Genomic DNA, 14,399 nt, shown 5'->3' on the forward strand with positions numbered 1-14,399 from the left:
CTCTCTCTCTTACACGCACACACACACACAATTTGATATTTACTAGCCTGCTCAGATGAAACTTTGCACAGATTAAAAATGTTAAAACTCACATTTGATCAAGCGTGTCTGCACGTTGGTGCCAAGCAGCGAGGGGAAGGCGCCGTTTGACAAAAGTGACAAGAGTGTGAATAGAGAGCATTGAGAGTTAAATCGTTCACTTCGGCAAAACAAACTTTTCCGTCAAATGTTGTGAAAGCCAAAGATGACTTTAGATTACAGTCTGCTTCAGTTTCAAGCAAAAGAATGTGTCTCGCTATCATTTTCTATCAGACTATCACAACAAGGTGCCCTCGTTTTGAGTGATCACTTTGCAGAGCATTTTATTCAAGATAATAAAAACAAACAAAAAAACAAGACAAACACAAATACTGTCAACAACAAGATGATGTATGTATTGTGCAGGGCAAAAATGTTGCAATTTAAAAAATTTAATTAAATCATACTTGAACCTGTAAGGGAAATGAGTTCAATTAATTATTAAATCAATAATTGTTAATTATTAAATAATAATCAATTGACTCATTAATTGAAAGAGACTCAAACTTAATAATTAAATTATGAGCGAGCCTGCGGAGCACTATATCTATTTTTGATAACTTTATCAGGATAACAGATGAGAACCCCGTTGAATCAGTCATTAAAATGAAGGTTGTGCCCTTTAACAATTTTGCGAATTCTTTGTTCAGCGTAGCGGTTGGAATTAATTGATAAAACACACACACAGTACACAATCAGGTTTTGATTTTGTGCATGTTTATTTTCTAATCTAGTTTGGAAAATCTACTTGGAACTTAAAAGAAGCAAAACTGTGATACTGTGATAGGAAATAGAAACAAAAACTAAAATGATAAAATAATCAAAGAAAAACAAACAAGAAAAGAGGAAACGGTGTTTAACGAGTTGATGGGACTTCCTAATCAAGCCAACATGGGACCCAACAAATAACCTAATTGCTTAACCCAATTGGCGCCAACAATTTGTACAATCTGGTTAATGTTTGCAAAGTTCCACTTACAGATGTTCTCAGTTTGGCCAAAGAAGTGGATACATGTTGTCTTGGATTGGAGGTTCACCAAGCCTTTGAAAAAGAGATGAAGAAGGTTCAGGGAGGGAGGGAGGGAGAGAGAGAGAGAGAGAGAGAGAGAGAGAGAGAGAGAGAGAGAGAGAGAGAGAGAGAGAGAGAGAGAGAGAGAGAGACCTGATGGCTTCCGTGAAGCCGTCGCGTGTATTGGTCACGCGAGCCGTGTGCTGCCTTTTCATAGTGGGCTACTAGTGTCCTCACCAGCGGTCCGTTACACAGAGGCGAGTTGGAAAATTACCAGGTTGAATTTGGACTTTTGTGGAGAATCATTCGATTGAATTTGGATCCCATGTTAACCGAGATTCTATGGTAAAATTTAAATCAATGCAAACACGTAGTTGGACATACCAAAATAAATGTTACTTATCTTACTGTTAAAATGTGCACACAAATGAAAGTTAAGTGGAGAATATGTCACCCAAATAAAACACCTTCAAAATGATTCAACATTTCATAATTCATTGTTCTGTTGCAAAATAAGACACTTAGTCAGGTTTCTGAAAAAAAGGTTATTGGGTTTTTTTTCGTGTCAGTCAGTTTTCTGAATCCAAGCTGGGTGGGGCTGTCTGTGGAGGGGAGTCTGTTGGTCCCCCGACCCTCCAACTTGGTGGGCTCAGGACAAAGAAATGGATTCCCTTTGTCCTTGATGGCATTGTAAAACTTACAACCGGCCGATAATCATTACAAACCTAACCAGTTTAGAATATGAAAGAAAATGAACAATGCATTCATTAGACATTCCACAGCTTTATGTAATAATAAAACAACAACTATAGGTGTAATGATGAATCGAATAAATGACAACTAATCAATTATCAAAGTAATCTATAATCATTTTTTATCATCGATTAATCATGTGAGTGACATGGGAGCAAAAAGAGAAATAGCTCTCATCAGGACGAACAAAATGTATTCTTTTTTTCATGAGTATCCTATTATAAAAACAGCAATTACCACAACATGTGAGTGTGTCTGACTACTAGAAGCGACCAGAGATACTCGATATTTATAGTTTCTATTACAACTCTGCAATACGTAATTTTGAAACTTTCGGTTATACACACTGAATTAAATTGAAACGTTAACCTGAAAATTTGAGTTTTGAAACTCTTGTTTATTATGCATACTGCATGTCATTACTGGAATGCCAGAAGGTCATCATGTAGACTAATGCCACAGCTGCTGTGATTATAAGAGTGTGTGCTGTCATATCTTTATGTTCCTAATGCATACAACAAATGAGGCTATATGACTATTGATTGTTATATATTATAAAGTAGCTGTGCATAAAAAGCAGTTGAAAGGTGGATTCCTATTTGGAGTCATTAGTGTCATGATGATTATTGTGTGACAAAGAAGAGTGTGTGTGTGATTGTGTGTGTGTTTTTTTAAAGCAGGCTCTCGATTTCTCAACCTGTCACTCGGCCCTATTAGGCAAACGCTAACAAAATTTGTCATGAATATGCAGTAATAACATGCAAATTGCTCTTCACTGCCCTTGCCCCTTATGCATGTGTGTGTATGCGTGTGTTGGCCTGTATGCGCATTTGCCCTCAGGCCTATAGATATTGGCTTTGTAAACCTAATTCTTTCTACACCATTACAGCAATAGGGCATAATTCATAAGAACAGAAACATTGAAATTAACTGACATATACGCACACAAATACACATGAAAATTGTACCCTTCACTATTCCCTTCACATTTAAAGGTTAATGCACAACAGGTTTTTCTTTTATGTGTGCGAGTTCTCTCCTGCACACTTTATTGACACACACCCGCACAAACAAGTAGCTGGTCTGCTGCCTCCGTCTCCCTAGGGTGATATTTGACACAGCTTGGGTGCTGCCACAGCAATTAACCTCCTTGTTAATGAGAGAAGCTCTGTCAAGCAGCCAGATGGCACCGCCTGGCACATTGCCCGACACACACACACACACACACACACACACACACACATACACACACAACCACACGGACATCTCACCCTGACACACCTAACTGTTGCTGATCCCCAGAGCTCCGTCTGTCTTTCATGGCTCTCCATCTTTCTACATGAACTTGTCAGCCTGGCAGCTGTTTATCCATGACTCATCACGGCACGTCACAGGCAGGCAGCTGGGGAAACAGCAGGGAAGCAAAAGAGACGAGTTGAATCACGAAGAGAGAAGGCATCTCTTGAGAAGTATGCACGAAAGCGGTCGTGATTGATTGATCTAGTCATTAGAGCTGCTGTAGCACAAGCTAGGTCAGCTGTAACATTATGGATATGATCTGATTATTAGTTATGAGATCGTGCGACGGGGAGAGTGGTTATATCCTGCGAGGTTCCCCGCGCGAGCGGCCTACCACAGGGCCGGGTATTGATCAGTTAGCTCGAGCTAATAGGGGAAGAGGAGCCTGACCTGGGAAAGTCAATATGGAGAAAATGAGACACATCCGCATCCTGTTCTGAGAGAGACGTGCATGGCAGTGACTGGGAATGGGGGAGAGGGTAAAATTTGAGTCCTTGCAAATGACGTGTTAAGTTTGGACTTGTTTCCTTGTCTATTGTGTAATTTAAAAAAAGGCCATATGGTGTCATCAAGTATTGCCATAATTTAGATTGCACTCCTAACCATCTCAGGTTTCATATTGTTCCTTTGAGAAAGACAAAAAACATACATTGCAGAAGTGACTGACCAACCCATGTAATGTTCAGGGGTGTGCAACCAGTCCATGAAGTATGAAATCAGTGATGGATTTTCACCAAAATTTATGTGGACATGTTCAGACGTGCTAATTATATAACACAGAATATTTTTTATTTTATTCACGTCCTAAGGTTGCCCAAAGACAAAAAAAAACATTATGGCGCCTTATGTCAGTGATATTCACCATTTTTCACATGAGAGCCACATAAGCAGAGCAAAGTCAAGGGTGGAGCCACTTAAGTGACAATATATCAAATCACCAGACCCAAACAAAAACACAGACGGCAGCATGCTGTGTTGCCATGTTTGACAGTTGCCTCCTTTTTAAAAAAAATTTTGCTGTGGGTATTTGCATATTTGTCGCATAATGTTCATTATATGTTTATGTAGCAGAATACAAAAAATGTATTGTGTTTTCATATGATTCTAAGTTGCCACTAGGCATTTGCCAATATTACATTCTGATATGATATATCTGTATGAAAACTGTGAGCAAAAATATTGCTGTGTCACGGTATCATGTATTAAAATTACACCTCTACAATTTCCTTTTTTTGAAATATGTGGGTAAACAAAAATAGCATTTTGCACAATATATTTACTTTTTTAAAGTTTTATAGAATACTGTATTTGGTACGTTAACGAACATGTCCAATGTTAAGTTAAATCTTCTTCTGTTTAAATTTTTCGTTGTAAGTCACAGTGCCCCATCAATGGTAAGCTCTTTTTAGAACAGACCCCAACTACTCGTGCTGTCAACGTGACACTGGCACCTACACATGTGCATGTTTTTTTGGTAAATATATTTTGGCGACAATGGGTACCCTTTTTGGGAAATTTTGTGACGTAGTATTTTTTTGTGTACGAGACAACTTGGAGAGCGATCCTTACAACGTGAAAAGTATAAAAAAAAATGTTGTGAGTTCCTTTCAATTATTTTCAGACTACGATTATGAAATGTCTACACATGTACAAATACATTTTGGTGAAAATCCATGTCATAGTGATTGATACTTAGTTACTGAGACTACTGGCTTAAACTTTTTGCAGATAATCAGATGCCATTGATATTTGCACTTTTAATGTTCATACACACTGCCTAACAGAACAAAGGAAAATGAATTTTACAATCATGTGTTTCTTTAAAAACTCTTTGACTGCCAAAAACGTTAAATAACGTTTAGTAAAATCCTACGGAGGAGTGCCAAAGACGTTAAAAGACGTTCACTATGTTTTTTTTTGTTTTTTTTGGAAACGGGTGGAGGAAAGCCTTGGCCAGCTGTGCTGAAAGTATCAAGCAGATCTAGTTAGTATAACGCCTATTTTTGGGCACTAGATGGCAGCGATGACTCTCTTTGGACAAGATTGGGTAGTCGTCAGTAGAAGACTTGAGGCGGAGCTAGAGTGTTGAGGAGAGAATGGCTGAGGAAGCGAAAATGGTGACCGGTTGCAAGCAGCTCACGCTTGAGCATTTTTTTCAAAGACGAAAAGCATCGACCAATGCTAAAGAGCACATTGATGACGACGATGATGATGATGATGGTGGAGGTTGACGCCGAAGTTGGAAGCGTTGACACGGCGGCTATGATCACGTCATAAAGCCTCACCGGCTAGCGATGCTGACGCCGGAATACGCGGAGCACAACCGAGCACTTCTGCTCAGGCGGACATTCAATCGGACGACGAGTCCAATGCATATTCATCGGAGGAGTGGGTACAATCTGATCACGGAGAAGACACTGGTTCTGGACTACGATGCCACCATGGATGGAGTGGATACGATGGATCAGAACATCTCTTACCACCCGGTATAGGAACAGAAGGACATGAGGAAGCCAGACGTAACACCACCGTAACGTCACCGTAACGTCACCGTATCATGATCCTGAGAGTAGACTTGATGGCAACATGGCCAAACACACACTGCAGTATATACTTGCTATTCCCCGGAAAAAAAAGCCCGCAAGAAAGTGTAGCGTCTGCACGCGAAGGAGCAATCGCAGTGAAACTAATCTGTTGTGCAAATCCTGCTGCGTCCCCTTGCACGCAGGGGAGTGTTACAAAAAGAAAAACTGTATTTGAAACATCCACACAATTGTAAATAGTACCACGGTTGCACACATTTGTAAATAGTTTGCCAAATTGTTTTGTCAAATTGTTACACTGTTGAATGTAAATAAACGTATTTTGCTATCAAAAAACACTTTTTCATTGTTGGTGGTAGTGTTTTACAGAAGTAAAGCACTGTTTAGGTGTTTGTGGCATCATTCATGGAAAAAAAAGGTGTCAAATTCACTAGAGCGCATGAAATAATATCGTTTCACAAAAAGCTTGATTTCTCCGTATTTTGTTTCAAAACAGAGCATTTGGGTGAAACTAACCATTTTCTATTGTTGATTACTGAAAAACGGAATAAGGTAGAAACAAACTTTTTTTCTGATGAAAGATGAGAGTCCAATCTTTCATTTGGTAGTATGTGTGTTTCCATAGTCCAAACACAAAATTTTCTGTGGACCTTGAAAGATCAGTCAAACTGCTTAAATCGGCTGGCACCCACGGCATCCCTTTTCTGAAAACGTCTAGCAGTCAAAGAGTTAAATTATAACAGTCACACAGGGGGACTGTCAGGGGGTAAAACAAGTTATGCATGTATCTACCTTTATCAAGTGAGATTATGAATTCAATCAAAGTTTTTTTTCCCCCTCTGACTAACTTTTCCAACACTTTTTGGATAAGGAAAACAGCACCCGAGAAAACTCTCCGGGATATTTTACTAAAGGAAATTAAACAAATAAATAAAAAATATGATGGAGGCAGAAAGAGGAATAAAATGACACTCACTCGTACATCAATACATTGATAGATCAGTGTGTGTATGTGTGTGTGCTCTGTACACCGGAATGTATAAATATAAAAATAAAATCTGTAGATAAACAAAAAACAGAGGGAGTGGAAGAGTAGATAAAAGACTGAGGATTTCACCACACAGTTGTGCACGTAAGTACACACACCTGGCTGAGTGATGCCACCCTAGAGGGTGGCTTCAATCTGATGTGTTTAATGTTGATGCTGGTGGCAAGAAACACACACACACACACACACACAACTCACCCGCTGTTTCAACCTGTCTGTCATTTCATTTCATGAGATCTGATTTACTCATTTCATTTATTTTATTATTACTATATGTGCAGCCATTTAAAGCGCTCAAGGTGTGATGTAAATCCTCCCATGTATTTGGCATCCATTATGCCCCTCAGTTCAAATATGGCATAAATGCCGAAAACTTGATGTGTGCCACAACCCTGATTTGGCTGGGAGCTTTAATTGGCTACACTGTATACTGTCAAGCTACCCCCTCTGGTCACTCTCCCTCTATAATGGGATATGTTCTTAATTTTTCATATGCCATCAGCTGATGGCACAAGATAATGGATGCTGTGTCAATTTCTATATAATGGCAGCTAAATATTTTGGATTTTCTCATAAGCTCCACACAAACTTTTGACTTTGGCTTAATAAGCTCACAAAAAGGCATGGTAGTGCAAATGATCACACTGCAACGTTGCATCAAGTCGAAAAATCAACTATAAATTAGGCCCCTATATAACTGAACCAGTGACCATTGGTTCAGGGGTTCGGCGGAGGTCTAGACGCACACCCGACTCAAATGATTTGTGATGATATGCCCGCTTAGCCATCATTGGCTGCAGGAGATCACACTACATTGCTTAGCCTATCTGTGCTGCAGAGAATTTGGTGCACTCAATAGTCGACTTGTGACTGTTGTGATTGTATTGTTATTGTAAATAATCCCTTCATACTATGTTAATCAAAAAAGAAAGGGGTCAGATGAATATGTGTATTATAAATTCACATGTATAACAAAAGGTATGGTGTACCACAAGGTTCAATTCTGGGGTTTCTGCTGTTTTCATTCTAACTGCTGGAACCTGAGTTTCATCTTACAAAAACAGTGGTGATTGTGGGGGGGAAAAAACAATCACATTTTAATTTTCGATACAAAAGGGTTCAGTGAATGTGCATTGGAAACTGGTGGAGTTCAGTATCTCCAACATAGTTAAAAAACATTGAATTTAACTGTTAAGTCAAGTCAAGTCATTTTTGTTTATATACAGTACAGCCCTCAATCACAAAATAATCTCAAATGTTCTCTATAATGGATTACAAGCAAATAAATAAAAAAGATGAATCCTTAAAGATGTGGGAATCTCAATACATGAGTATTAGGATTTCAATCCCAAAAAGTTATTGTTGTTGTATTGTCTTGTTTAGTGTGAAACTTAATAAAAAATCACCCTCTCAAAGGGGGGCCTAAAACAGAGGCCGAGCAAGTCTTTAGGGTTTTTGCAGCACTGCGTGATGGTGGGAAACATCATTTAGGGATTTACATATTGCCATGGGGAGCGTACTGATGCGCTTATCTGCTGTGGAGCTCAGCCTCCCTGAGGAGGAGGAGCCAGTCCCTAAGGCCAACTTTACTGTCCCCCTCTGTCACTGCATGGGGAGATGTGTGTTTGTGTGCATGTAGTGATGTAGTCTCTCATGAAGTTAATGCTAGAGTGTTTTTTGAAACACGAAAAGAATACATACTTTTGGGACGGTCCAACAAATTGATCCAGTAACAAAGTCGTCAACTCAATCTCGGCCATCTGTGCAAAAACAAAAACAATTCACATTTTAAATTAGCTGCTCTGACATATTGACAGAGGGGTAATTTTGCTCATTTTAGGGTAATGAATGTGATTTTTTTTCTTCTGGTGCCGTAAAGTGCAATCAAGCTTGACAGCACACACGGGGACTGAGGTGTAAACGGCACTGCCCCTGTCTTATTTCTCAAATTTAGCGTCTTGATCACAGCGGCAAAAGGATGCGAGTTAGAGAAGGACATGAAATTCAGATACAAATTACAATGTTTTGCATCACTCAAAAAGTGATCAAGAAGAAAACTTCTGATTTGCTCTCATAATCAGAATTGTATCAAATATAAAACTGACCATGATAGACTCCACACAGGGTATAGAACCCCCAAAACGGACTAGACAAATTTAATGGCACCCTCAACACAATATTTGGTAGAACACCAATTAAAAAGAAAGCAATGAAATTGTACACATCTCAGTGGGAATTTTGCCCCATTATTTTCAGCTATCAGATTTGAATTTGAATTTGAGTGCCTCTTTCCAAAGGATTTTTTGAAATCTTACCACATCTGGACTAATTCTTCATTCTCAGTCTTAAGCCATTTTGAAAGGGTTGTGTGTTTTGGGTCACTCTCCCACTGTAAGACCCATGACCTCTGACAGAGACCAGCTTTCTAACACTGGCTCCTACAATGCTCCCCAAACTTTTGTGGTAGTCTTTAGATTTCATATTGGACAGTCAAGGCATCCAGTAGAAGCAGAAAGGTGACCACAACACTGAGTAAACCTCCACTATGTTTGGCCAAAGGGATTGCGTTTCTCTGAAGGTCTCATTTCATTTCGGTGAACAGTCAATGATGTGCTTGACCAAAAATCTCTACTTTGATTTTGCTGTCTGTGTCAGCAGTGGGGACTTGATGGGTCTCCTAACATTGTGTCAGTTTTAAATGGTGATGGATAGTGCAATCCTACATTGTACCCTGTGTAGTGTGTAGGTGATCTTGAATTTGTTTGGTAGTGGAGTGAGGATTAAATTTTTTGTTGTTGCAATCTTTCATCAGTTCTTCTCTTCCGTCCATGGAAGTGAGGATGGCTACAGTGCCATGGACTGCAAATTTCAGTAGACACAGGAACATTCAGATCGTTGCCGATGGACTTGTACACAGCCTTGAGATTGTCCATGTTTTGCTACAATTTGGGGTTTCAAATCATTTGACAATTCTTTGCTTTTCTTACATTTCTCCAAATCAGTGTGGTACACACAGACACACATTATCCTCTTTTTAACTGGCTGCAAGTGTGATTTCTAAATTGCTAGCGCCTGTTACTTGTCATTGATTAGTTTAACTACAAATTAAAGGAGCATGCATGGGATGCTTGCACTACAATTATTTCTTACTATTTTGATAAGATGCAAACAATTTTGTCAAGCATGTATTTGATATTCTGTGTGGAATGATCAGACTTGGCTTTTTGATGTTTTTTTTTTGGGGGGGGGGGGGCAATGCTAAATAAATAAATAAATACCTAAGAATTTGCAACTAATAATTTTTTTAGGAGAAGTGGTGCATATATTGTATGACAGAAGCACAGGGGTGCCAAAGGCTGTGGTAGTCATAGAAGCCCACAAGTGAGCAAACACAGGTAGAGTCAAAGCATTTTCAAAATATAGTTATTAACAAAATTAAAAAAAATAGTATGAAATGGAGTGTACGAAAAAAAACGAGAGAGCGAGAGCGAGAGCGGGAGCGGGAGCGGGAGCGGGAGCGGGAGCGAGAGCGAGAGCGAGAGCGAGAGCGAGAGCGTGAGCGAGAGAGAGAGATCCGGTACTCTACTGGTGAAATATCTGGTACTCTATCGTTGAGGTGTCAGGGGTCATTCGGAGAAAAGGAAATCAATACTGACAGCAATGACTCATTGGTCAACGTGTGTGTGCGTGCATGTCTGTGTTTGTGTGTGATTTTTTTTTTTTTGTATAATGTATGTGTATTATTAGAATATATGAATGTGACAAACTAAATGCAGCCTCATATTTGTATTCAATCTTGTTTTTTGCTACAACAGCATAACATGAAAAAAAACCCTCCTATAATAAATTCAAGAATTGAAATAAATCTTAACAGAGACACATGTGCCTCTTGCCAGACACAATATTTTCCCCCCCAAACATAAAAATGGATATTCCACTGAGAGGACCTGGCACACGTAGAGGTCAGTGGCTAATATAGAAAGACTGAATGAATATGTGCATGTCTTTATAAGCATACCTTATACCCTTGGGTTAGAAGGAGTTATGGCCTGCTTACATTATTAAGGTGAGTAGTAGGCTATGTAGGGTGGCCTAAACAACTAGTCAATTCATTACAGATGCAATCCCTTAAGTACATGAATAAGCGCACGGCCTCCTCTAATGCTCGGCTGCTCTCAACTGTAAAGGAGACAAAATATCAGTGTGATGCAGAGCACTTTAGATAAATCAGAAAAGGGAGAAAATTAATAATAAGGAATAAAACAACATTAGCTCATTAAGTATGTACGTGCAGAGAGACAGACATAATTTACAAGCAGCAATGCCGGGTGTCCGGAATAAGGTCTCCTTACGGATCATTGTGCGCATGTGCATTCTGTTAGTAATCCTTCACCAGTGGTCGCAGTCTCATGAAAAGTCCTGCAACCTATGGAAATGATCCCCACAAAGGTTATAGCTGTGGTAAACCCATTTCTTTGTGGCAGGATTTATGAGATTATGTTTGTTTCCTGTTGTATAAAATGATATAATAAAAAATGAGAAAATATAAGATTATAGTTACATTCAAAATCAGCAGTATTGGGAAAAAATGCATGGACAATTGCATATATGTTGCATCCCATATATACCTAATACTATACAGTATTGTAGTTTTGAAAGGAACATAAACACACACAAAAGACTCTGCTACCAAAGCTAAGTAAAATGCATACTGCATGAGATGTTCATACGGTTTGCATTGTATTAAAATATTGAATTAAATAATTAAATAAATAATTGAAGAAAAAGCAGAAGGGTGCATTTGTTTAATCAACAGCAGCAGCAGCATTTGACTATCAGGATCTGCAGAAAAATAAATTGTTGAAGTCAGGTTATAAATTTGCGTATATAAAAGGGTTCTATGTGAAGATGAACTGACACTGATGGCATTGTGATAAATAACAAATCCAAGAAATCATTCATGGAAATAGTTTACTTTCTTCTGCTGTCATTGTTCACATTTTCTTCCACTTTGCCTTCATTTTTATTCCTTTCTTAGCAGCGTCCAACCGTGTAACATTCCCGTCTTGTCCTTTCTCATCCACTTGCCCCTCACCCTCTCATTTTGTTCTTGTTTATTTCTCTAACTGAAAATAGCTATCCATTTATGCAATCATTTCATTTTTCCACTCTTCTCCATGCGTTTTGTCTGGAGCTAGGTCAACTGAAAACAACCAATGGAGGAAAAAAAAACAAAAGCAGAAATGTGCATGTGTTTGTGTCAGAAGCTGCCTTTTGGAAAATGTCAAGGCCTGGACGTTTAAAGCGAGTGTGTACGAAAATGAAGAGGTTAGTTTTGTTCATTATTTAGCTAGAGGCATGTGAAATGCAACAAGGATGATAGAATAGACCAGGGATGGGCAACTTAAATGATGGAAGTGATGGAGAATTTCATCAGTGCTACACAGTAAAATTCTGTAGAATAAATTTGACTGTAATTAGGGTGGGACAAAATATTTTCAGTTTTAGAGAAATATTTACACTTTAATGACAGTAAAAAAAAAAAGAATCACATTTTTTTTGGGGGGGGGGGAAATCCAAAACCGATTCTTGTTGAGAACCGACTCCCAGTGTTTCAATTCCTTGGCATCGTTTGCCATTTTTGCTAACGATTCCCTTATCAGTTCCGTGAGGGGACGATGGCGTCACCACACGCGCGACATTTCCGTGCGCCATGAGCAACAAACATGGCGCCAAGTTTGTTGACATTTCCAAGAAAAGCTAACAACAGAGCAACTTGCAATATTTGCAAATTGGATATTTCTTATAAGGGAGGAAATACTACTACGATGCAAGAGCATTTGCACACACAGCATGCGATGACTGTCTGTCGTGTTTGTGAGCGCTCCGGAGTCCAGAGGGATCAACACAGCAGCAATGGCCGCCAGCAATGCAAGCGTTCCGGTACTGGTAGTAACTATATTAGCACCAGTTTGCCTTTATGTGAAACGTGCAGTTAGTTCCTAAATGCTAATGTTAAAGCCCGTGTCTCACTAAATGGCACCGGCTTGAGAGGGTAAATGCCCGCGAGTGTTGTGTTTTTTCATCAGGGTTCATTCAAGGTTGCAAAACGTACAAAACGAACCATGACTTCCAAACATTCTGATTCTGCTCATGGGCAACTCACAGGAATCACATGCCAGTCTACTGGCTGCGTCTGTTTTGACTGAGGAAGAGAAGAGGAGTTTTTGAGTGCTCATTTCATATGAGTGTTGAAATGTTACTGGAGTTGGACATTATTGTCACAAAATAATCTAGATTGTATTTTGTAAATTTCTACAGAAGATCATTTTTTTTAAATGTAGTTATGTTTATTTTCAAATCTTTTTTCTTTCTTTCTTTAGTTTTTTTTCTGGGGACCCTATTGAGGAGTCCTCGAATGCGGACCTCTTAAAACTTCACTGTTGGATTTGTAAGGCCATGTTACTTTTAAACATGTCTCTTGTTTGCAAATACAACTACGACATAAAAAAAATGGATGCTAATCTATGTTTATTCACCTTAAAAAAAAAATCAATAAGAGAATCGAATCGTTAAGCTGAATCAAAAACGGATTTGGAATTGTAAAAATCTTATCAATTCCCATCCCTAATCAAGGGTTGAGGCTCAAACTCGCTTCAGTTTGGGAGACAGCCGATCGACTCCCTGAGCCACACAGCTCCTGATGTGTGCTAGCAGTGTTTCCTCGCTATAACGCGGCTCACTTTTCACGGCCTCGTTTTGCTGATTTTTTTTGGGTGCAAATTTGCATGCTTTTTTTTTTACAGTGATGTACCTATTTTATAAAATTTATGAAGGTTTGAACATTGAGAACGTTTAAACGAGAGAAATGTGAGAAAATGTAAATGCCTCGATGAGAAAAGTGGATAAACTGTGTGGTAAGGAGTTTTAGAGCCTTAAAACATTCATAATAAATGTAAAACGTAACGGATTTCATTTATTGTGAGTATTTTTTGGAACCTAACCCCAGCGAAAAACAAGGGAACACTGCTCATTAACTGGAATCTTCCTAACTCCATTTTGGTCTCCTCTTGGAGATAAGCAAACAGTAGGAGGGACATAGCTCAGGTGGCAGTGTGGCAGGCTCCCAAGTTGAAGGTCGTGAGTTCATTCCTCAACCCTGACTTTTATTTGTTTTTCAATTCTTTATTATACTATCTTCCAAGTGTGAATATTAGCTTTCTCTAAAACTGAGTCTATTCGTTCCCAATCTAAATAGAGTAAAATTTATATTAAATAGAGTCAAATTGACTTTAACAAATTTACTGTGTACTGGGGGCCACATAAGACCATGATGACAAAAGTGGCATTTTAAAGTGGAAGTCAACCTAAAATGTTTCTAAAAGTACAGTAATATGTTTTATGCAGCCCCACTAGTCTAAACACTAGGTTCTGATTACGACAATATTGTGTTTGTGGAATCAATCATTCTGATAGAGCAGCCATTTTGCCACTTGCTGTCGACTGAACATGACATCACAATTGCTCAGGGCTCGACCAATCATGGCTCACCTGTTTTTGATTGGTTGTTTTGTTCGCAAAAAACGTTGAACATGGGTGTGTACACTTTAGTTTTAAAACTGAGATCAGCCAGGATCACTGAACGTACTGTTCAATTTTGGGAATTCCA

The 14,399-nt window shown here is 38.9% G+C and overlaps 1 protein-coding gene across 9 annotated transcripts in view; it reads right to left on the minus strand.

The window, feature by feature from the left end:
- LOC144040752 (uncharacterized) overlaps positions 1-14,399 on the minus strand; it is a 142,268-nt gene that overhangs the window by 114,333 nt on the left and 13,536 nt on the right. For all 9 annotated transcript variants that reach the window (XR_013289831.1, XR_013289830.1, XR_013289832.1 and 6 more), the window contains exons 2-3: positions 8,432-8,490; positions 3,122-3,242 (exon numbers count right to left, since the gene is read on the minus strand). Coding sequence is in view for 6 of the 9 variants with exons in the window: in XM_077555193.1 (XP_077411319.1) it covers positions 3,122-3,171 (50 nt within the window). In the remaining 3 variants the exon portion in view is untranslated. The remainder of the gene's footprint in view (positions 1-3,121; positions 3,243-8,431; positions 8,491-14,399) is intronic.

This window comes from Vanacampus margaritifer, chromosome 20 (genome assembly GCF_051991255.1).
Source record: "Vanacampus margaritifer isolate UIUO_Vmar chromosome 20, RoL_Vmar_1.0, whole genome shotgun sequence".
NCBI lineage: Eukaryota > Metazoa > Chordata > Actinopteri > Syngnathiformes > Syngnathidae > Vanacampus > Vanacampus margaritifer.